Consider the following 22,969-nt stretch of genomic DNA (forward strand, 5'->3'; position numbering starts at 1 on the left):
TACCAAATTCTAATTGATCATGCGGAATTATATCTACTTAAACCCTAACCCCAAATCCATCAAGACTGTATCCATAAGAAAAACGTTCCAACTTACCCAATATTTGTCACCATAAGGGACAGCCCTGTCCTTACGGCCCACCTGCCGCGGTTACGGCAGCAAAATTTTACCTGCCATTGGTTTTAAATTTGCTGCCGCGGTAACGGCAGATCGACATTGGTTTGTGGCAGCTAAAAAGTCAGTCGCCATAGGTTTGGCCGTAGCGGCCATGGTATGGAAATACCGCCATGGTTTTGCGGCAGCTGCAGACGCCATGGAATACTTGAAACTGCACTTGCCCAAATAGTACAAGTAGGCCTACTGGTATATTATTATTATTTTATCTATAAAAAAAAAAAAATAGTACCAGTACTGGGATAAGAACACACAGATAAATATAGGGACGTTCAACCACTTAATACCTGAATGCTGTAATAATAGCATTCCCATTTTGCGTAACATTCAATATTTCGGCTTATATGAGTGTTAGTTAAGTATAAACCACCTAAAACAAGGGAACAGAATCAGGTTTCATTTAAGCCATATAATATAGATTTTCCGTGAATATACGAGCGCATTTGTTGGTTGTTTCCATGCTCAACCCCAAAAATGTTTTGGGACCGGCATATTATGCTATATTCATTTTGGGCAGTTGGCTGTTTGGGGGAGGGGATTTTTAAACCAAACTTGAGTCTGATTAGCTGATTAGGAAAAAGTTTGTCGTCCTTTTTAGAAAAAATCCAAGATGAGATCAGTAGCTTTATACCTAATTTTGTAATTTCATAACTTAAATGCATCATGAAACAATATCTTTCGAAGTCATAAGGCCTGCCTAATCTCTCTCAGTCTCTATGTATATTGTATACCTACATTTCTAACTAACTGCATCTTTCATATTAAAACTGAAAAGCAGAATATATTATTATATTTGAGATCTGTAAATATTAAACCATGTTTCGTAAAACTAATGAATGCTATAGAATGATTAAGTTCTGCACTCCAATTACAAGGAATTCAAAAAGTTGCAGAAATATATGCAACACCATGAAATATTTTTCATCAGGAGAGTCATCGAACAAAATTAAGAAGATTGAAAATGAAATTGAAGAAGATAATACCGAAGAAAGTGTATTGCAACCTGTTGCAAGAAAAAGTATTATTCAAATGGATGAAGAAGATACAGCGGTAGAGCGCAGTGTGAAACGAAAAATGGTTTCACAAAACACCATGTACCAGCAGATGTTAGCAGAGTCTGCACCTGACGATGAAGAGGCGGTTCTGGAATACTATGTACGGAAAGCACAGGAACATACAGATTTAGTTGATGATGCAGAGTATTATGATGTTGTTGAAGCGGATAAACGTCTCTTTTTCAAAATGGTTGACATGTGGATTCAAGATGCAGGTGAAACTCGTAGAGGACACAGGGAGTTTGTGCAAGTTGCCCTAAATAATCTTGATCGATTCAATGTCCAGCATGAATCCAAAGCGTATTTAAAAATACTTGAATGTTATCCTCAATCAGAACATACTGGCATGCGAAGAGACGAGTGGTTTAAATCGGTGTGGCAAGATAAAATTATAGATCATGAACTTGGTGGAAGATTATTTAGTATTATGGCAAAAAACAATGCCCTTATTAATGATGAATTTTATAATGCATGCATGAGACTTTTTGGAAAATTCAGCCGAGCTACTGTGTCTGCCAGGCAGCTTATTTTTTGGCAGCCTAGGTTGTCTGCATTTGTTCCATTTCTTATCTCCAAACTAGAATTAGAAAAATTGACTCCCATTGAAATTGCTGTAAGAGGTTTGAGACAAGTGAATCCTGGTATAGATGCTTCATATCGAAGATTTGAAGTAGACTCATCAGTTCTCAATGATAAAAAATTGACTCCGGAAGCAGAAATAGATTGCATAATAAGCGTACAAACAGATCATCAAAGAGAAATGCTGGATCACCATGATGTAACCAAGCCACTTTTTGTAGAAGGGCCTAATATGGTGTACTTTCAAAATAAAAAAATTCAATACTATATTATGAGAACTGACCCAATTGAAAACAAGACCGAAATGTCTGAACAAGAACGAGTGTTAACTGATAGGGAATGGTGGACCCAGTTTTATGGTTCAGACTTTGGAACTTCCAAAAGATTTTTCAATAAATCTACGCAAGAATTATATTCAACTGAAAGTTTCTTGCCTAGAGTAAAATTAGAAAGTAAAAGTTTTGTGGACTTGCAGCAGAATGAAATAATTCAAGTTGAAGATGACACTAAACCCTTTGAGGGTAATGTATTTGCAGTTGCTGCAACTGATCATAAGTCTATTGGTGCTCTGCGGAGTTGGGTCAAGGGTTTAGAGCCTTCCAATCCGAAGCTCTCACAATTAACTGTAATTTTTAATGAAAAAGTAAATTTTTTGTCTGAAGGTTATAAAATTGGCCCACAAAACATAAAAGATGACCACCGTGGTTGATCGATATAGTAAAGGTGCAGAAATGTATACATGATCTATGAATAATTGCGTAAAAATGCGAATAATATATTTAGAAACTTTATCAATGATTCTTTATCAACTTTATGAAACTTGGCTTTGTGCAGTTCTTCACTCCAATACATGGGCAGATTTATTCCTCAATAGTAGGAAAAGCAAAGTCACAAAAATCACTTAAAAGCATAGCTCTTTTTACATGGATCATGTTAAGTTTTTGTGTGTACCACATTCATGTCAAATTTTTGGTTGTTTTCGATAAAATTTAATATGTCTGAGTATACTTTAATTTATATCATCTACTTTTAGATATTTGTTTGTGTAGAGTTGTTTTTAACCAGCTTAAAAATGAAGTTCAAGATAGTCAAAGTGCATGCTGTTGCAAAATGGTGTTGGCAAGCATCAGATGACAATTGTGGAATATGTCGTGATCCGTTCGAATGCTTTTGTTCTGATTGTAAAGCACCGGGTGATGATTGCCCTATTGGTAAGTTATTTTTTAAGAGTTATTGGTTAAGAGAGAGCAGAGCATTGGTTAAGAGTTAAGAGAAAGCACTGAGGCTGAATTGTGTTGCTTATCAGATCATGAATATAAATAAAATTCATGATATCATTTGTTTTGCAGTATGGGGACAGTGTTCGCATTGTTTTCACATGCATTGCATACTGAAGTGGCTTCAATCACAACAAGTCAATCAACAGTGTCCAATGTGCAGACAGGATTGGGTTTTCAAAGAGTGAACTATCAACTTGAAAAGCATTGTGAAAATGTAGCAATCAACAGTGTCCAATGTGCAGACAGGATTTCAACTGGAGCAGCCCTGGAAAAATGTGGCTAAGTGTCGTTGAGAATATCTGGTGGCATCTTCTCATTATTTAGGTGTATGCTGCTATATGTAGCCTCATTAACGTTAAAAAAATGCACTATTAGCCGAGTTCTTGGCAGGTAGTTGACGAAATTGAGTTGATGATTGAGCATTAATTTGATTATGATATCAGTAACCACTTGTTATGGAGAGGACTTTTTTTCTGGTTGAATGGATGCAATTGAATTACAAATCTAAAGAGTTGGGACAAACTAGCTGCTAATTTGTAACATGGATGGGATCCTATTTGAGTTAGGAATATCGATTTCGTTTTAGTGTGAGTTCCACTGATCTGCCCAGACATTACTGCTACATCAACGGCGCTGTTTTTCATCCATTATTTATTTTTGGCTATAGTATAAAAACCAACGCAATATCACAATGCTAAGGCAACGAAGGTGAAAAGGCCACACATGATTCTACTGACAACAGTTCGGCTGAATTTCATTTTTGTGCATAATAAATAAGTAGCGTCGTCAATTTTCGTCTAAAACTGTGATGCATCTATTGCAGGTAGAACTTCCCCCTCACAGGTTCCAAATCCTACTCTGTAATTTTCTCCTTGACAAAATCCTGATAGAATAACATTGTCTCCATCTTGCAAGAATTTTCTTGATTTTCCATTTCCGAGATCAACAGTGCGAGTTCCCTTCCAGCATAATTCAAGCATGCTGCCGAAACTATCTTGCTCCAATCCACTAATTGTGCCCGATCCATACAGATCCCCTGTTTGGGTATTGCATCCACTAATGCTGTGATGAACAAGTTGCTGCTTCATTGTCCAGTACATGTATTTGAAATTAGACTTACAGACAACTGCGGGTTCGACCATGTCTTTATCTCTTATTGCCACAGACAGGTTGATGTTAAATGCATAGTTATCATCATGTTTCAAGTACGGTAGAATTTCAACATCTTTGGGATAATTTGGTATCGCAAATGGAGCAAGAGCCTCCATTGTTACCACCCATGGTGATATAGATGTTCCAAAATTCTTACCAAGAAATGGGCCGAGAGGAACATATTCCCATTTCTGAATATCTCTTGCAGACCAATCATTCATCAGTACCATTCCAAATATGTGCTTATGGGCATTTTTTATTGAAATAGGTTCACCCAACTTGTTGCCAGTTCCCACAATAAACGCAGTCTCAAGCTCAAAATCAAGAAGTTTGCAAGGGCCAAAAACAGGAGGTGCATTTTCATTAGGTTTGGTTTGTCCGACAGGGCGGCGTATTGGTGTTCCAGAAACAACAACAGATGATGCTCTACCATGATAACCCACAGGGATATGTTTCCAATTAGGCATCAATGCATTATCCCTTCCTCTAAACATTGTACCAACATTTGTGGCATGGTGAATTGATGAATAGAAGTCTGTGTAATCCCCAATAACGACTGGCATGTGCATAGTTGCATCGCTTTGGCTGAAAAAAGCTTGTGATCTGAGCTCTGCATTATCCCTCAGAACGTCATTGTCGCTTCGAAGAAGATTCTGAATGGTTGTCCTAGCCTCCTGCCATGCTTCATAACCCAATGCCATAAAGCTATTCAAATTTTTTTCAAGAAAAACATTCTGATTGTTAACGAGATTCGGGCCATCAAAGAAAGAGGATAATCTCTTCAGTGATAAAATTTTGTCCCCAATAGCAACGCCGATCTGTGGATCTTCGTTTCCGGTAGAAAATACTCCATAAGGTAAGTTTTGAATAGGAAAATGACTGTTCTCGGCTACATCGATAAACGAACTTAACCCGGCCATGGTCTAATTCACTGAACGAGACTGCAAAATTACGAGGAAATGATAGTCTATACTTACAGGCACGCCGTTTGTTGATTGAAAGTGACCTCCTGTGGGTTGTGCACTGAGTTTTTCACGCGGCGGTCATCAGCGGTTTGCTGGCCGCATGGATTTTTTCTGGAAGGTCGAAGATTTCTGAGTGACCGACTAATCCGGATTAAATATTATTTGTAAGAGATACCATGTATAATCCAAAATTGTATATTCTTTATTTCAATTTGTCTATGTTGTGTTCCCACCGGCAGCATTTTAATGTTAAACCATAACCGGTACCTCACTATGGCTGAACACTCATTGAATGTTTCTTATTATAAAAAATTATATTGTGTATGTAAACAAAGATGGTAAGATATTTTTTACTTGTCGGACAGAGGTGTTCAAATCTGCACACAACAGATTTTGTCACACAGCCCTAAATTAACTTTTTCTGGTCTATAACTAATATTGTATGGAGTTATACTTAGATCCTGGATCAAATTTAGCGTTTTATAAACTTTTACGCCCTGGGCGTACGCTAGAAGCTGTCTGCTGTTTTGAAGTTTAGCTATAGGTAAATCAGGCCTGCGGTTTTGGGAATCAAACACCCCGGATTCTTCTCCGCGACATTTGTGTCGAACAGAAAAAATAATCGTTTTTTCACGAATAGTTGGCCTACATATATACCACCGACGTCGCGTCTGTCTGTGTTTACTAAGGTGCAACTTTATGCTACAATGATTTGTATTATCAGTTGGTCTTGGCACTTAGTGGTAGCGCGTAATTTTTCTCAAAGACACCTTCTTTTATATTTCTGAGTCAGTGCGCGTGGCTTTCTTTGGGTAGAATTTCTTTCCCTCGAACTAAACTTTCCATGAAACACGAATAGCAGCCAAAATTGAAAATATGCTTTCTTGAGTACAAACAGAAAAATTCAAAATTCAGTTTAAGTAATCATTGCTTTTAGTTCGGCGATATTGAAGATTTTGTATTCTGCGTAAATGCATTTGGCGCAAAGATTGCTTTCTTCCATATTCATCCTTCATTCTCATAGAACAACCACTGTCTGAATTAGATGCATCTGATACAAAAACCCCGTCTTCGTGTTGAATATGTCCAGTTGAAAGAAAAACTTCGTCGTTTCCATGTTTAAATTCTCCTTTTATTCCCATATTTTCACTTTCCGAAACATTGATTGGTATGTGATTTTTGACCCTTTTCTTTTTTCTAAATGACTTAAATCTACTCTGTGTTGAGCTTATTTCTGCAATATCACGAGACACTTGGGTAGTTTTGGTGAATTTTCTGTTGAAATAGAATTATGGCTTTGAGCAAAATTACTTTGATGGTGCAAATACTAAAACATATAGTAGAACAAGCTTGTGGTCGTTTCTGATACTTGAAAGTTACTGTCATTGATAAGAGTATCTCACAACAGATAGGAAAAAAAATGTTTATAGGGTCCCATTCACATATATATTTTATAAAATGCAATTTGGCATAACGTTAGAATGGCGCAAAGACTTACTTAACACTAGAAGCGGACGATTTTGAACAAAAGACACTATTGCGTGTTTTGTATATTGTTTTTGATCGACAATCACGTACAATATTAGCACGCGTTTAAAAACATAAATTACAATGATGCAATATCATGAACTTTGAAAATCCTGATTTTTAACTATCAATTCATTAATTTTGATCAAATTTCTGAATGTAAATTTGCAACCAGCTAGTATTTGACAGCCAATGAGATCTGTATATATATTTCCTCTTGACAAAAATAGGTTGTATAACTATGATAACAACTTGAGGTAACTTAATATAATAGCTTTATTTTTGCTTACCTGTATAAACGCTTGCAATTTTCTCTGTAATGAGGATTGAAAAAGACGTAGAGAATGGGATTGCACAAAGGTGACAGGAGAGGACCAAACAGAGTGATAATTTCGACGGCGTATGGAACATGAACAGTATAGTAGTCTTGTGGAATAATTTGTACCAATTTTCTAACCTGCACAATATGATATGAAGTGTCAAAAATTGCTTTTATTTGGAAGTTGGATCACAATATTAAACTCACGAATTAAATATTAAGAGAAGAATATTCTGTGATAGGTGATCGAAGCATTCTTGGTATCCCACGTTGCTACTAGTAATCATAATGAACATTTTTGAAGTAACGTTACCCGTGAAAATCGATAACTTTTTTCAATTCGAAATTTCGTTCATCCAAATGTGCGTTTGCGATGTATATACTGAAGATTCCAGCCATCTCAAGAAAGGCATCATTGTTTTAAATTAATTTAGTCTCACTAAAGCAGTGGTTTTCAACCTTTTACTGACCGCGTACCACTTTACGGTTTTTTACTATGGCCGCGTACCACCGACAAAGCCACTTTTTTGGCGTGAGGAAAAAGACACAAGAAACATGCTATGGGAGTATTTTATAATGTGGCACTACATCCCTTGTGGCGTAACACGCAAAACGGACAAAAACATGCCCATATTGCCCCATTTAAGGTGGGCAATAGCGGGCGAGAGCGATCTCTAAAGAAAAGGACTGGTAGCGTGTCAGCGCTATGGACGTTTCCCCGAACATTGATCCCGGAAAAAGTTATCCCTTTATATACTTTACTATACTTATTCTGAGTGTTTTGATGTGTTGGCGCATATAAACTGGTTTACGTGTTTGAAATCATCATTTCTATTGAAATTATTCAACCATGTGCCGTTGGCAGGTACTGATATATATATAGATAAGTTTAGCCTTGTCCATCGCATCATTTGCGAGATTCATTTTCAATTACTGCAACTACATTAAAGCTCATCGGAAGACATATAATGACAATTAAGTTAATTAGTTCACAATTATTTTCTTGGACACAACTGAAAACTGACAAATATCACTCAAAACTACAAAAACGAGGCAATGTTTGCAACCATGCTTGAATATCTGTTTGGGCGACAGAATTGTCTGAGCGACTGGTTGCAGAAATTGCAATTGTTACCTGTTGCGTCATTATTGACTTATTGCTGATTGGTTACAGTTACGGAAATAAACAAGAAAATTGGAGCTTGGGAAAACATCCATAAACGCTCAGCAAATACATACAGTAAGGAAGATAAAGTGTTGCCGGCATCCAACTGAATGGTTAATTGCTGCAATAATTCAAATCAGCTCGCGTACCAGTTAATAAGCTCCCGCGTACCACTTGAAAAGCTCCCACTAGCGGCACGCGTACCACAGGTTGAGAACCACTGCACTAAAGGGTTGATTTTTTTACTTCTCAATTCAACAAAACTGACAGGCTGTTTCATTTTTAACTTACCAAAAATGGCACGTAGAGAATTGCAAACAACGTGCAGATCGCTGTCGTCATCTTCGTAATCCGACTTACGTTACGTCGTATCCCTTTCGGCCGTGACGCACGTTGTCGCCATGACATCAGGCGACTTCCCACAAAGTTAGAAAATATTGAATTGGATGACGTGGATTTTAGTCTCTGAAAATAGCATCACGTCAGAGGAAATACGCATGTTAAATATTTTTATTCCGGGATATAAGAATGAATTGATTGAAGATGTCGTATGTGATTTCAGAAATTTAATTCGGCGCAAATGTGAGCCATTGGTGAGATCGAATAATAATGAAACCTTTTTGAAAATGTGATATATATATATATTCAGGGTTTCTCGAAGTAAAATAACTGTATTTATATATGACATTGTACTATATTGATATACTGCATATAACATAGCAACAACCTACCTCTTCGTTCGTTCCAGAATTAAACGAGCGATCAAGAAATGGTTCACTAGATGCAGTCCTCTTTTCTGTGAAAATCAAATTGTCTATAAAGAGTATTTCAGTGGTCGGCAACCTTTTTTAAGTGACGGACCGGTAATGCCTGACCAAAATTTTGGCGGACCACCTTTATACAAACGAACTAAGCTAATGCAATAAATTATACGCATTAGGAAATCTATGTTGACAATATACTAAAAACGACGGCCATGCTATTTGATTCGATATCTGTATGTGTTTGCTGGCCATTAACACACGTAACGTGTTTCTTGCATCTCGCCTACTTCGATATTTCGTTTTTGTAGTTGTCAATATTGAAAACCAGGACTCACAACATTAATAAGATCTCGGTAAAGGTAACAATGCATGTAAACCTTCGACCTTAGTCTGGCCGTTGACTGAGGTTTGTTTTTCCAAAACTAATTTTTTTACCCGAAGTGCTAACTTTATGATTATCCTGATCCTGAAGTATAGAATTAGCACTGATTAGGTATGACCGGTTAGCTACGAGCCAGTAGTGAAGTAGTCACGTTTATAGCGAGAATCATTTTGTTTAAAAGATCTTGTCCGACCGATGAGAGACATTGTTATGCGGGTGTAGAGAAAACAATTGATCCAGCATTATTGCGACATACTGACATGGCAATTGTTTGTGAAGTCAGACATGATGCTCAAAAGTGTTGTGTTTGCTGTTGGGTGGTGTTTTTAGCCGCATAGGTTGCCGACCGCTGGAGTAGATATTCGAAAAAATGTTGCTTGTTCGGAGTGAAAAACAACGCACAAAAAGGTATTTTGCCCACTGTTTCACTCACGGGGATAGCAAAATTATTTTTTATCGTGCTGAGACGTTTCAGTAAAATTCAATACTCGAAACACCAATTAGTGCGTCGCGACATATTTATTCTTTCTCAAGGTTTGTATCTGATCTACAACAAGGCACGTCTTTTTGGATCATGGTATAGTTTTTAATTATTAAATTAAACGATTAAATTAAAATATTATAATCTTACTCAGATTGGTATTTCCTAATGCTTTTTTTCTTAGATTATCCGGGTCCACTGTACGATATCCAAATGTTGACATTTGTTGATCTTTTGCATCAAGGATACTGTCTGTGCTAGATAACCGCTTTATTCCGTGGCTCATGGCTGAATATTGATATATATACTATATTAGCTGAAGATACATATATAAACGCACAAGGGTATAGTGGTGACAATGATTGTACTAAGTAATCGTGTTGAGTGGCCGCACATGATAATAGATCTCATGTCAGATCCGTCAGCCTAAAAATTACCTTAGCGAAATTATAAAATTCTTCGTCAATCTCGTAGGCCCAATTGTAAAGCATAAGCGTATATATTTATTGGAGACTCGTGCCGTGAAGTAGCCATGAAAACGTGAACAATATATTTAATTTCAAAGTGATCATCGTCTTTGGAAACGAACGTTAGTGTTTTAGAAAATTGATGGCTTAGTATCATGTTTTAAATGAATCAGTCCTAATCATAAAGTTTTGACAATTAAAAAGATACTAACATCGCGTTATTGGTGGTCTTGGTACTATTCTCAAAGTTGAGTGGATTTCATTGTCGCCGGTCACAAGCGGAGATTGAGGTCGGAATTCATTAGTGCTTCTACGAGAAGATGCAGGACTGGGAGGAAACAGAAGTGCGCTGTCATGAGTCAAAGGAGAAGGCAACGTTGGCGAAAACGAATGAGGGACTGTAAGTACGTCAAGATTTTCATCTTTTGTTTTTTCCAAGTTGTAATTGGTAATTGTTTGACTTGCTCCCTGTTCGTCATCCCCCTGCTTATGATCTGCGTCTATATGTCGTTCTTTAGTAGGGCTACTTGCAGTCGAGCTGTTTGAAAACAAAGACGCACTCATGCATTAAAACTTCTGTAATATTGTAGACTCAGGCCAAATATACCAAATATTTAAGGTTGCACCTGAAGAATATTCGCAAAGGACTAAGAAATTTTCCTCTTCTTTCATGTAATGACCGTGGAGATCTCGACACTCTATCTGATGACAAACTCAGGTCGTTGACGCTTTTACTGCATAAGTTAATATCTTTTCATCAATATGTAAACAGTATCGAAAGAAGAAACACAATTTGAAAATTTACGCTACAGAGTCGTGATTTTAGATTTTAGTCACAGATTTTATATTCAAATCTGTCACTATTGAAACTGAGTACACAAAAACTCGGCAAATTTGTATCGAGTAAATAAAAACAGTCATCAGATTAATTTTTTTACAGCAATCACCCAAGTGGTACCTTTTCCATAGTTTCATGCCACTCCTAACGGGACTAAATTTTGTCATCTTTATTCCTCTGTGTTGAGTAGTATTTTGAGAAGAAGCTTTCAGTTTTTCAAATTCTCGCTTCCGGCGCCGAACCTAAAATACATAAAGATAGTATAACAGAGTGTTCTATCAATCAAGTACGAACAAACCAACAATCAGCATTTCCATCTATTTACTACTTATTATTTGTAAGGTGTATCATTTTGTTAACATTGGCTGAATGATTGTCAATTACTCGCCTTAACTACAATAGCAATATTTGCCGCCATCAATATCAAAGTCAAAATCGTTGTTGTCAAGAAAAGAACAAGATTGAACATCCTGTATTCAATACCCCATTCAAAGGAGCATAGAGACAACCAGGAAACTGCAAGGTACTTTCCAAAGTTAGTATAGAAAGGCAGAGTGAAGTAGAAGACGTAAATTCCAATTATTCCTGCAAGAATTCCACATTTCATCTAAACAATAATTTATATTCAATTGAAAACCCTCGGTAGACACTGAACACAAAAACATATAACTATGCGTTTGTGATTATAGGTAGAAAGACACGTGTTCCATTAATAAGCAGAGTCCGCAACATGGTGATCATATTCAAAAATGCGATGCAAGAAATTGGATAAAGCAAAAACAGCAATTTCTAAACAAATTTGATTTTCATCCGGTAAAATTTCCACTAACCATTGCAATAAATGAGTAGTGTAACGATCAGTCTTACATGAATCTATTAAGTTCGAACGATGTTGATAAAGTGTATAGTATATACTGGTTTTACTATGTAATGCAGTATATGAATGAATATGTTTCCTGTCTTCATGCAAATATTGCGAAATATTTCCTGTACGTCATCAAAACCCCATTTCGTAACCACCTCTGGCAATGTTATAGACATAGAGCATACGCGAAAGTTATTACTTATTTATGATGTAAAAGATTTAATCGGACTCAAATTTCTACGTTGAGATATCGATCGGTGTCAACACATATAAGATATAAAATATGCTCGTATTAGTATAACATTATGCCAATTTAAACAATTTTGAAAACGTCAAAAACATTTTCAGATATTTATATATCTATATACGTATATGTATATATTTGCTAATGCTTTTTTAGGTTAGAGAGTAAAACGAAACTTTTGTCCCATTTTCTACAAAAATCCTACACGGATTAAACTTCCAATTAGATTAAAAGATGAAAAATATTGATCAGTTCTATACAGGATGGGCAAAAAAATAGGTTAACAGATATTAAGTTAATAACTATGGATAACCGTTAACCTACTTTTGGCCCACTCTGTATTAAATTTGCCAATTGTGGCAGACTAATCCAATTTAAGATAGTATATTGAATGTTTGCCTGAGTTTCGGAATTATTATAAAGCGACTGGAGTTAGGATACAAATTTACAAACCCTCAAGATTTGATGATCAAAAACATATAAGTCCGTGGAGGACATGAGGTATTTGCATAGAAGAAAGGTTGGTAGCTTTTAACCTCGTGCGTCTAATTGGCAATTTATATTTGAACCGAACGAATGTTCGAATGAATGTACACATAAATGATTAATATCAATTCCAAGAACAAATTGAATTCTGAACTCTAATGTGGCCAAGTGTCATTTTTCTCGAGCTATATTTAAATAAAGAAAAAAAGCTGCTCCCGAAGTATTCGTACCAAGATGGCGCACAACCTGAACATAATATGTGTACCAGGTCACAACCTGAACATAATATGTGTACCATGTCGGGGTTGTTCAGGTTGTGCGTCATCTTGGTACGAGTACTTCCGGAGCGCTGAAAAAACTAACCTTTGTTTGAGGTCGAGCTTTATATCTAACGTGAAAGAACACGGCAAATAAACGATCCAATGCCATTACGATTGCCACTAAAGGTGATACGATGGTTCCCGTAGCAAAACAAAACCCAGACAAGTTACAATAAAAAACGTTGGGGTTCTGGCAATCTTTTGGCATTCCGATTGGAAAAAAGAATATCACTGAACACTGATAAATAAAAAAATAGGTTGTCATCACGAAAATTATGAAGCATGTTAACTTTATAGTACTTTGTTGGTATTTACACATGTTTCAATTTCAGTCAAATGTTAGCTTAGCTTGTTTATACAAGTGATATGTAGTGTCATTCAAAAATAATACCTGATACAAATCCAAAACATTCAATACTCGAACACATATGAAAAGAAATGCAACGTGTCGACCTCGAATATTAATTGGAACACCGAAAATAACGACTGCTGCTGCAATATTCAATATCAGCATGAGAAGCACAAGAACCTGGTAAATGTATGTATATATTTATATGAGCTAATTTGAAAAATGAGCGAATAACATATTTAACTAATATTTAACCCTCAAAACTTGTTTCAAAGTCATGAAGGATATCCCTAGAAAAATGTCTTAAAGCGAGGTACGTGCATTGAAACGATCACTGTCAGTTGTTACAAGCAAGATACTCGCATTTTGCTGTTGAGATAAATTGATATCAATTGAAGGGTAGGATTTGTATATTCGGCTTATATATACATATACGATAAACAACAATGGAATGATGATTCATCCAATGTTAGTCAAAGTTCAAAAATTCCTTGAAGCGAGTGTAACGCTTGCAAACGAAGCAAAAACATTTCACAGCTTTTTGCAAACTAAAGAAAAAGGCATTTCATATTCTGATTTTTACAGAATTTATAGTTGAAATTGAGCCCAAGGTAACGCTGGGGAGAAAAATGGATTAAAAAAATGTGTTGTGTGATGTGAAAAAAGTGATTTGCGCAATTATTTTATGTTTTTAAACACCTATTTACATTGCAATCAATCGTGTCAATAGAAGACTTTGGCAGATTCAGAGCCCTTGATGAGTCAAATACCAAATCAAACCAAGAAACCACGGGTAAACTTAGGTTTAATTGATTTGTTACACAATCCTACATTCGCTGTCATTGGTGTTAGATTCCGAATTGTTGGTTGGAACTCCGGATTAAGCGACGATCGAGGCCAACGACCTCGCAAGAGTTGATCGACGCTTTTGACAGATATGTACCACATTGTATTATCAACGTTTGTTAGCTCAATATATTCAGGTTAGTACTAACCTAACACGACTGATAGATATTCGCTGTGACATTAGAATGAAGGCAATACGTATTTTATAACTAAGTGGTATCAATCACGGGTGTCCAGAGAGTAGGGCGGTGGTATCGGATGAAATTACAATCGACTACGATTCGGGGTTTCGAAAGTCGAAACATTTCGACTCAGTTTCTCATCAAGCTTGATGGAAATTTCGTCTACATTTCTAGAATGAAATTATAATTCCTCCTCCTTAAATTTCGTGAACATGATTCTTCTGAAAAAATATACCCTTTTACACAAGATAAAATTAGTCACAAGGCGCGAACACATAACTCTGAGGGTATGAGCCTGGCCTAGATCATCTGGTCTGTTTTAAATTCAGACAATATCACTTTTAATCGAGTAAACGAAAATATTCAGATTCGTATATTGTTTCTTTCGTGCTGAACATAATCTTGAGATGCAAAGGTAAACGCCGGGGTTGTTGCCTATTGCTTGTAGCAAAATAATGAATTATACTTCTAAAGAACAAAATTACCTGCAAAGCAATCCTGGATGGTATTCCCCAGGCATCGCAATCGTTAGTTGATATTGGAATTGCAGTTGCATAATTCTGCTCATTCACTGGCAAAAACCCAGAGCCCTCAGTAGCAGTATTGAACACTCCAATTCGACCGCTCATATTTCCCGCTAACGTAGAATTATCCATCGTATTACATACCAGAAATCAACAACCTATTTTCTACCTACACTCAACTTGAAACGACTGGAATATAGTTAGCGGACGAGTTAAGTGTGCTTGTTATTATACAGAAACCATCGATCAGTCTTCGTTACAATATGTTTTTATTTTAGATCCTGGAATCGCTACGACAAACAGTTTTCCGCTACGCTGGTAGTTTGATGCGTATATGATTATGTCAGTGCTGATCTTTCATAAAATGACGTCATGTGTGTGAAAAATTTCTATACGCCAGCGATGACTCTTGAAGGGTGTTATTACCTAGTCATATTGGAGGAATAAACGGAAGTTGTTTTTTCGAGAACGTAAATGCTTACACGACTAACACGAGCTTCCGTTTCGTGTTAAATTACCACGATAATATATTTTGATATCGCAGTTAGGTAAAGAAGTTTTGCGATAGTGAACGACAGTAGTTATTACGCCGGTTTGATGAAGGGCGAAGCATGTGGTACCACGGGATACGCTACCCATTTTCTAAAACTCCCTTTTCGACTTTTTTATTTGACTTAAATTTGATGACTCATACTTTAGCTACAGTTCGAGTTGCTACACTCGATATATCTTGTAATTTACTTTAAAGTACAATATAGTTACAGTATTTGAAAGAACAACCTTATTTTAGCAGGATCGTTCATCGTTTTTGATAAATAAAACACAGGCTAAAAAATCGATTTAAACAACGCAATGCTCAATATATATATATATATATATATATATATATAATTATGATCGACTATCGTGAGTAGCTCGAATATAGAGGCAAGAACGAGGCTGTGTCGGTGCGGTCCTAGTTTGTGACGTCACGGACCACCGTAAATTCAATTTCGTTTACGTTATTTGGCTTAATAAATTGACCGCCAAATGCAGAAGTGGATTAGAATAATACATTGCTATAAATATATAAAAAAAACGTAGCGAATCTTGTTTACCAATATGTATATAGTTTTTATTAATAAAGAAATGAAACCTTGTCCAAAAATCAAACACTCGCGAGTCTAATCGACTGCAGTTGCAAGTAGCTAAGGGTACAAGTGAATATGGATCCAAATGTCTATGTTGGAAAATATCCATGAATACAAAATGTAGGCTATTCAGTGATGGGAGTTCTGGAACGATAAATAATCAGTGAACACGTTCTGTTTTATTTTAAACGTTAGAGTGGATCTCTGTGAATGCGTAACGTGCAAGGCAGCGGACGAAAAGCGTTTCGCGAGTTTCCTGATTCACTAAGAAGCAAAGCAGGCTGAGGCCTAGGGGGACTATACATTTAGTGAAAATTAATGATTTTGTCTAAATAAAAAAAACTTATCATTTTTCTAAAAAAATTAAAATAAATTAATAAAACTGATTTTATCTTGATATAGCCTTTATTTTTCGTTTTAAACAATTATACGAGAGAAACGTCCTTCAACAAGGAATAGTAATTAAACGAATATAAGAGAAAAATAGAGACAGAAAAACAATCTCGACTTGGCGACAAGGTTTATATCGAGTAAGTTGTTTACGTTTACGACACTTACTGTGTATTGTTACGTGATTGTGATGTCTACCGTTGATAGTTCTTCTCGCCAGTGTCGAGGTTTTGCTTGAACTAAGTTGGTGGGTGGAAATGAATTAATAAATTTACGGGTTTGCAATGGGGTTGTGCTCGCTAATAGTTATAACATTAGAATGTCCGTGTTTTTTTGGCACAACTGATAATAAAACCTCGTTTACTATAAAGACAGGTGTCCGTGGGTGTAAACGTACACGGGTGCAAGTGTGCAGTCATTGACCAGATTTGTAACATCAGAGTTTGGACTGAGTGTACCACATTGAAGGGAATATACACCAGATAGTTACAAGTGTGCAGGAACAAACATACATGTTGAACACAAATTAAGTTTGCAATGGTTACTTTTCGCAAACATACCGACAGAAACCTCACCGACGTAAGTAAGCGAATTTTCCGCGTCGAGCATTCTGTGGTGGAGAAATAAATGCTGCTCAGGAAAATCTGCAAAAGATGCCATCGAAACGAGATAAGTTTATGAAGCAATTGGGGGTATGATGTAAAACAAGTTGAGAATGAACTATACACCTACTATTTCTGCTAACGCAGCGTATATCCCTCACACGTCAATGCTACAAGAAACATTGCTCAGTTCAAACTTAGGATGAAATTTCTTATTGTCGACGCTTCCCCATTACGCCCTTGTTCCACAGACACCTATTGTGCTCGTTCCACCGGGATAATCTTGGAATCGAAGAAGTGCCTGGAATTGCAAGAGACGTTACCGGGTCCGCGAGACGTCAAATTTGAATTGAATCAAATTGAAATAAGTTACATCAAGAAATATCGATTTGAAATTTCCGCCCAAGGTTAGGAAGCAACCAAAGTTATTCGATTTTACTTCAACATGAAGCAAAATCGCTTTTTTTCGTTTCGTCTTCATATTCACATTTCCTAATTCGCAGTTTATTTCATCGTCCTGCTTAAATTCTATATATATACTTTGACAAATGACAGAGGCTGATGAACATAACTAGCCGCATGCGAAGCGGTTAAATGATGATGCCTAGCAAGTACTTCTCAATATCTTAGCCAAACAGCGGTCACACTCGAAAGTTTGAAGTGTTTTCATGAATTGAATATAACAATAAATATCAGGTCCTGTATGACTCGGAGTATTTACAATAAAAGTGAGTAATAGTCTATTGTAGGGTTACCATATTTTTGTGACCTCAAAGCAGGACGCCCCCAAAGACCATAGCTGTGATTTACCGATTTTACATTAGGGGCCTACATTTCAAACCATCCCGACTGTCCTCATTGACCTTATTGTCATCGAGCGTTCGTGCGCATATTCTTTGTCTAGCCTAAATATCGGTTTCATTTCGAAAGATAGAAAGGAATTTACTTTTGGAAGCCATTGTCCGCTGACAATGTTAGCGGAAAACAGCGAAACCACGCATCCACCTTCAGTAAGTAGGTCGCGGCCATTGAGGTGTATCCTCAATGGGCACGGCGATGTTTCGACTTTCGAAACGGATATTATGACGTCATAGCAAATGCAACCTGAAATTAGTCGGGGTGTTCAGGGATGTCCGAATTTATTCGAATATCGCGACTCTCAAATATCGTTTTTAGTGTTTATAATATTGAATATCGCGGCTATAAATCTAAAATCAAATTTTGTGGTAAATAATCGTTTCGATAGTGACCGAGCATAACGGGATTTTTTTTGCATTTCTTGCATTTTACCTCTTATGAAAATGCTCTTAAATATCATTTAGTATTTATCGCAGATTTTATTGTTAGACTGGGGTCGTTGATATTAATATTGTTCAGTTCAAGTTTGCGGTATTAATTTATAAGCAATAATTTTTCTCCAGAAGGCTATTACTTTTATTTATTTTAAAATTTCCTGTGGACTTCGAGAGATTCGTTTTTTTGTGTTCAAAGAAGTGATCAGAATAAAAAATAGTGACACCTTGTGGCGATTGCGCGAAGGCATATCAACTGAGAAGCGATCGTAATTCTTGCTCCGCTAAGAGTTGTTTATGGGGAATCGAGATGTTTGGGGTTACCGGTACCCGCAATGCAACGGTTTGCGATAACTTCTTAGCTAGTTGACTATTACTACAGCTTCGCTTGGTGACCATATATTTGTTGACTGCGGTATTTACTGTTATCAGTTAGTATTTCAAATTATTTCTCAATAAACTCGAAAGGTTTTTGAGGTTAAGTTAAACTACCGGTACTGTTTCGCTCGGTGTTCAATCAATCAATCAATGTTCACTTTCCATATATTTCAGTATTTGTAGACTGTGGTTCCCGTGTTAAGCGAAAGTGATACCGGTACCGGTGCGATAGCTGGGAAAGTTTTGACAGTCCCTGTGGCCTGTACGACACGTACCGGTACCGTTTACAGGTTTACGTACCGTCTTACCGATACCGGTACCGTAGTCCGTTACGGTACGTACCAGTACAGCTGTACAGGTACGATATCGGTAGACTAGTACAGTATTACTGTACTAGTTGCATTAATTATATTTGTTTAGAGTGTGTGCCTGCATTGAAATTAAGTTTTTGTAATGAGCCAGCATGTCTGCACAGCTGCTATGCCTTTCTAATTTTTCGCTGTTTCGTTACATTTTTTTGGAAACAACATTTACATAAATACGTATGGTACCGTATGCAGAGGAAGAAACTTCACAAAAATTTCAACATGTGCAGCAGGTTAGTGTACATAAATCAGTAAATACAGAAATATGCAGAGGAAGAGACTTTACAAAAAGGATAAGATTTACATAATTATCCCGATGGAGAGGAAAGCCTATAGAACGGCTTAACCATATTGCGAACCACAGCCCCTTGTCTGGTTACCGGTAAGGTACCATTCCAAGTCTGGTATGGGATTAGTTAGTTATTTGTTTTCGGAAGCATGGATTTGATTAGTTTAAGTGGCCAGCATATCAAATGTCTAATAGTGAAATATATTTCATATTTTCGCTATTTTATCTTTTCCCGAGGTCAATCAAAATCCTACACAGTAAAAATACGGCGCAGTTCTACCACTGCATGGCGGCTGCTACCACGAACGAACCGCGCCGTCTCTTGCCGTGATTTTATGGCGGTAGCACCGTTATATTGAGAAAGTCATGTATTATCAAGTTTTGGTTTATTATGCAGAATTATATCTACATAAACCTGAAACCTAACCCCAAATCCATCAAAACTGCATCCATAAGAAAAATGTTCCAACTTACCCAAGTTTGTCGCCACCAGAGGCAGTCTTACTATTACAGCCTACGTATTTTTCTGAGGGTAATCTCATCAAGTTTACAATGTGCTCTTCTCCTATAATGATGCAGTTCCAGTACACGTCTGAAAGCTGGAGCAAATGAAACTATTTCTGCTATCACATATGCTTGCTAGTCGCCAGCTGGTAAGGATAGCATAAGGACAGGGCTCCTTAACACCACTATTAAAATATGCTTTGCTCTATCGTTATCCAAAAGCATGGGCTGAAAGTTAATTAAAAATGTTTTTTATGTGATTCATGTGTGGAATCATGTCCTGAAAGAGGCATACAAAAATTTGTTAAGCAGTAAATAATATTTCATTTACGGTATATGGGAACACGTTTAAAGACAAACTATAAGTCATTTTGTCATCTGTTTTTTATATTGCTGTGATTGTTCAGTTTTATCAAATATAAATTGATCGATACTCACCTATTTTAAAAATCAAATTGTTGCAATTTGCAGATGTGAGAATGAAATATATGACCACTGTACAGTCAATGACGTAGGTATGTGCCAAATCATATCAAGTTTATTTACATGTTTACTCTTACTGCATTTGCAGTCAAATTAACTTATTCCATTTTTTTGTCGGCTTGCACAGCTGCAATGTTTATGCTCATCTTTTAGCCTTTTTTCATTACAGTTCTGCGGTAAACAACATCAATATGCTAATAAAGAAGCATTACAATCTTTCCAATAGTGTTCAACATGTTATGAAATATGGTGGTCGCGGTTTCATCAATGCAAAAAATATTTGCCGGTTTAACAGCGTGATGCAATTATTGCAATTAGTTTTCGTGTCCATATATTTGAGCATTGCTCTCTTGTTTTTTATTACTGAAATTAAATTAAAACTTTTAGGAAGACAGAATGATCATTGAATTATCTGATTCATATTTAAGTTTCCTAAACACAACTGAAAACTAACGAATACAGTCCAAAAACGCGGAAACGAGGTAATGTTTACGACCACGCTTGAAAATCTTGAGTGAGAAAAGTGTCTGAGCGGATGTGAAAAGGAAGCATTGTTACGTCACTTTTTGCATCTTGCTGATTGGACAACGTCACGAAGTTAACAAGGAAGTCGATGCTCGGGGAAAGGACCATTCTCCGCCATTGACGGATGGAAATTTGTGAATCGTATTTGATTATGACGATGATCGAGTAGTAACATAACGATTTCTGAACGAACGTATAGTTCCGTAGGTACTCCCGAAGTATGTCGACCGAGATGTCAGACACCGGAACGTAATGTGTGTACCAGGTTAAGGTTAGGCCATAATTTCAGGTACAAATACTACGGGAGACACTTGGCTAGTTCCCGAACTCGTAATAGAACTAAAATTGGAATAAAATTATGGCCTAAGTCTAACCTGGTACTACGTTCCGGTTTCCGCTTTGCTCCACATACATCGGGAGTACCGTTTAGGGAGCAAAATAAAAATCAATTCCCCCAGTAGTACAACGGTCAATATCTGTGAGGGGGAATAATTGTGGCGGATTTCAGCTCAACGATGTCGATGTCACGCTGAATAATGTATTTGAAATAGTCAAGTATTTGATTATGGCTCTCCGTGGTATAATCACAAGGATCTGTGGCATCTGATAAAGTAGAAAATGAGCCCAATTATTACATGAGATGAGGGCAGGGTCGCGTTGAGAGGTCCCATGCTCAGCTGATTGTCAGCCCCATCTCTAACAATGACGTAATTCGTATTTTTTTGGTGCTATTTGGTCACTGCGTTGTCATTAATTAAGCAGAAACCTTCGAGGAATGATCATTATTGCTTTATGCTCTCGAATTAGCCTCCAATGCTTCCTTTCCATGGATTTAATCCTGGAACATATGTGCCATTATACATTAAATACTATGGGTGATAATGGTGACATGTTTAACTGTTTGTGACAAACGTTTGTTTCGTTTCGAAGGCAAAATTTCGTTTCGTTTTGCAAAATTTTCGGCCCAGCCCTAATTACGCTACATAGCAACAACAGTATCGAGAACATGCTAATTGGTATTGTCCATGTATTATGCTGACTGGCTTTAAGGACAAAGCTGGACTTTTGGCTGACCGGCCGGGACAAAATGTTAAAAACTGGGACTGTCTTGCCTTAAACGGGACGTATGGTAAACCTAACCTATTGGCAACTTCTTCTATTTGTGAGCACTCAATATTTGAAGTCGATCGATTCACTAGTTTCGCCTTCATTATCACCCTTGTCATACGAGAAACATTCCAGCAATTCGTGGGCGGGTTAGCCTGTACCTAGAAGAGGTTGTAGCGTTAGACTAAACCCAGACATGGACAAACTACGGCCCGTGGGCTAAATCCTGCCCGTTGGGTAATTCAATCTGGCCCGCTCGATGCTGTCACAATCAAACTAAAACAAAATTTTAGCAAAAAATAACTCAAGAAATTGTTGGGATCGCAATCAAATTGAGTTTTGGCATGAGGATTCTCGTTTTCCATTTTTGCTTTTGTAACACTGTAAATATTGTCCATAAAATGTAACTTTTACTTGATACTCACATGGCCCGCCAGTCTAGATGGGCAACATTTTTTGCCCCTGGTCCGAAAACCTTGCCCACCCCTGGACTAACCTCTATCGCTTCTATGTCTGAACATCTCGTTTTATTACGGAAGTAATTCCTTTAGAACATGCAAACCGTTATAGGAATTCAGAACCTTGATATATACATCCTAATCATCACCCGATACAAGATAAGAATAACCAACGCCTACACTATTATTATTCCTGGCTCAAACTCGGATCATTCGGACGGACCGAAATTTTTTCATTGGAAATAAATGCCAGCGAAGCGATGGCGTTATTGGACAAGAAATGTACATATATATGGTTCGTTTCTGTGTCGTTGTTCTTCCTTCGCTTGTGAAAAAATCGATTTCTCTTTACCTACTGAACCAATTGCTTTGAATTTTTCAGTGATTAAAGATTGTTGTTGTCGCTAGGAGGCTTACTTTTATTTATTCCTAAATTTTCTATGAATCTTGTGAGATACGATATTTCACCCAAAATATGGCTG

General features: G+C 36.9%; 4 protein-coding genes across 4 annotated transcripts; 2 read left to right on the plus strand and 2 right to left on the minus strand.

Annotated features, from left to right (window-relative positions):
- The first annotated feature begins 761 nt into the window (after positions 1–761).
- Positions 762–2,842, plus strand: LOC120345582 (evolutionarily conserved signaling intermediate in Toll pathway, mitochondrial-like). Its single transcript, XM_039415103.2, has one exon. It carries the CDS (start codon positions 991–993, stop codon positions 2,515–2,517), a length of 1,527 nt encoding a protein of 508 aa, XP_039271037.2. The 5' UTR covers positions 762–990; the 3' UTR covers positions 2,518–2,842.
- A 38-nt stretch (positions 2,843–2,880) lies between these two features.
- Positions 2,881–3,878, plus strand: LOC120345584 (anaphase-promoting complex subunit 11-like). Its single transcript, XM_039415105.2, has 2 exons — positions 2,881–3,019; positions 3,158–3,878. Exons 1-2 carry the CDS (start codon positions 2,881–2,883, stop codon positions 3,271–3,273), a joined length of 255 nt encoding a protein of 84 aa, XP_039271039.1. The 3' UTR covers positions 3,274–3,878.
- Positions 3,725–5,275, minus strand: LOC120345583 (fumarylacetoacetase-like). The gene has a single exon (XM_039415104.2). It carries the CDS (start codon positions 5,158–5,160, stop codon positions 3,886–3,888), a length of 1,275 nt encoding a protein of 424 aa, XP_039271038.2. The 5' UTR covers positions 5,161–5,275; the 3' UTR covers positions 3,725–3,885.
- Positions 5,276–6,043: 768 nt separating this feature from the next.
- Positions 6,044–15,299, minus strand: LOC120346660 (uncharacterized). The gene is made up of 12 exons (XM_039416447.2): positions 14,926–15,299; positions 13,455–13,592; positions 13,107–13,301; positions 11,537–11,755; positions 11,269–11,390; positions 10,937–11,044; positions 10,523–10,848; positions 9,994–10,131; positions 8,948–9,012; positions 8,508–8,681; positions 7,023–7,189; positions 6,044–6,480 (listed from the first exon to the last, which is right to left on the minus strand). The coding sequence occupies exons 1-12, from the start codon at positions 15,094–15,096 to the stop codon at positions 6,117–6,119; spliced, it is 2,187 nt and encodes a 728-aa protein (XP_039272381.2). The 5' UTR covers positions 15,097–15,299; the 3' UTR covers positions 6,044–6,116.
- Between the last annotated feature and the right edge of the window lie 7,670 nt (positions 15,300–22,969).

This window comes from Styela clava, chromosome 8 (genome assembly GCF_964204865.1).
Source record: "Styela clava chromosome 8, kaStyClav1.hap1.2, whole genome shotgun sequence".
NCBI classification, from domain to species: Eukaryota; Metazoa; Chordata; class Ascidiacea; order Stolidobranchia; family Styelidae; genus Styela; species Styela clava.

Excerpts from the sequence above, each read along its gene's own strand:
- LOC120345584 (XM_039415105.2), top strand. The coding sequence starts at position 2,881 with ATGAAGTTCAAGATAGTCAAAGTGCATGCTGTTGCAAAATGGTGTTGG. Across the intron at positions 3,020-3,157 it reads GGGTGATGATTGCCCTATTG|TATGGGGACAGTGTTCGCAT; the intron begins GTAAGTTATTTT and ends TTTGTTTTGCAG.
- LOC120345583 (XM_039415104.2), bottom strand. The coding sequence starts at position 5,160 with ATGGCCGGGTTAAGTTCGTTTATCGATGTAGCCGAGAACAGTCATTTT.
- LOC120345582 (XM_039415103.2), top strand. The coding sequence starts at position 991 with ATGTTTCGTAAAACTAATGAATGCTATAGAATGATTAAGTTCTGCACT.
- LOC120346660 (XM_039416447.2), bottom strand. The coding sequence starts at position 15,096 with ATGGATAATTCTACGTTAGCGGGAAATATGAGCGGTCGAATTGGAGTG. Across the intron at positions 13,593-14,925 it reads CATCCAGGATTGCTTTGCAG|GTTCTTGTGCTTCTCATGCT; the intron begins GTAATTTTGTTC and ends TACATTTACCAG. Across the intron at positions 11,756-13,106 it reads AAGCTCGACCTCAAACAAAG|ATGAAATGTGGAATTCTTGC; the intron begins GTTAGTTTTTTC and ends ATTATTGTTTAG.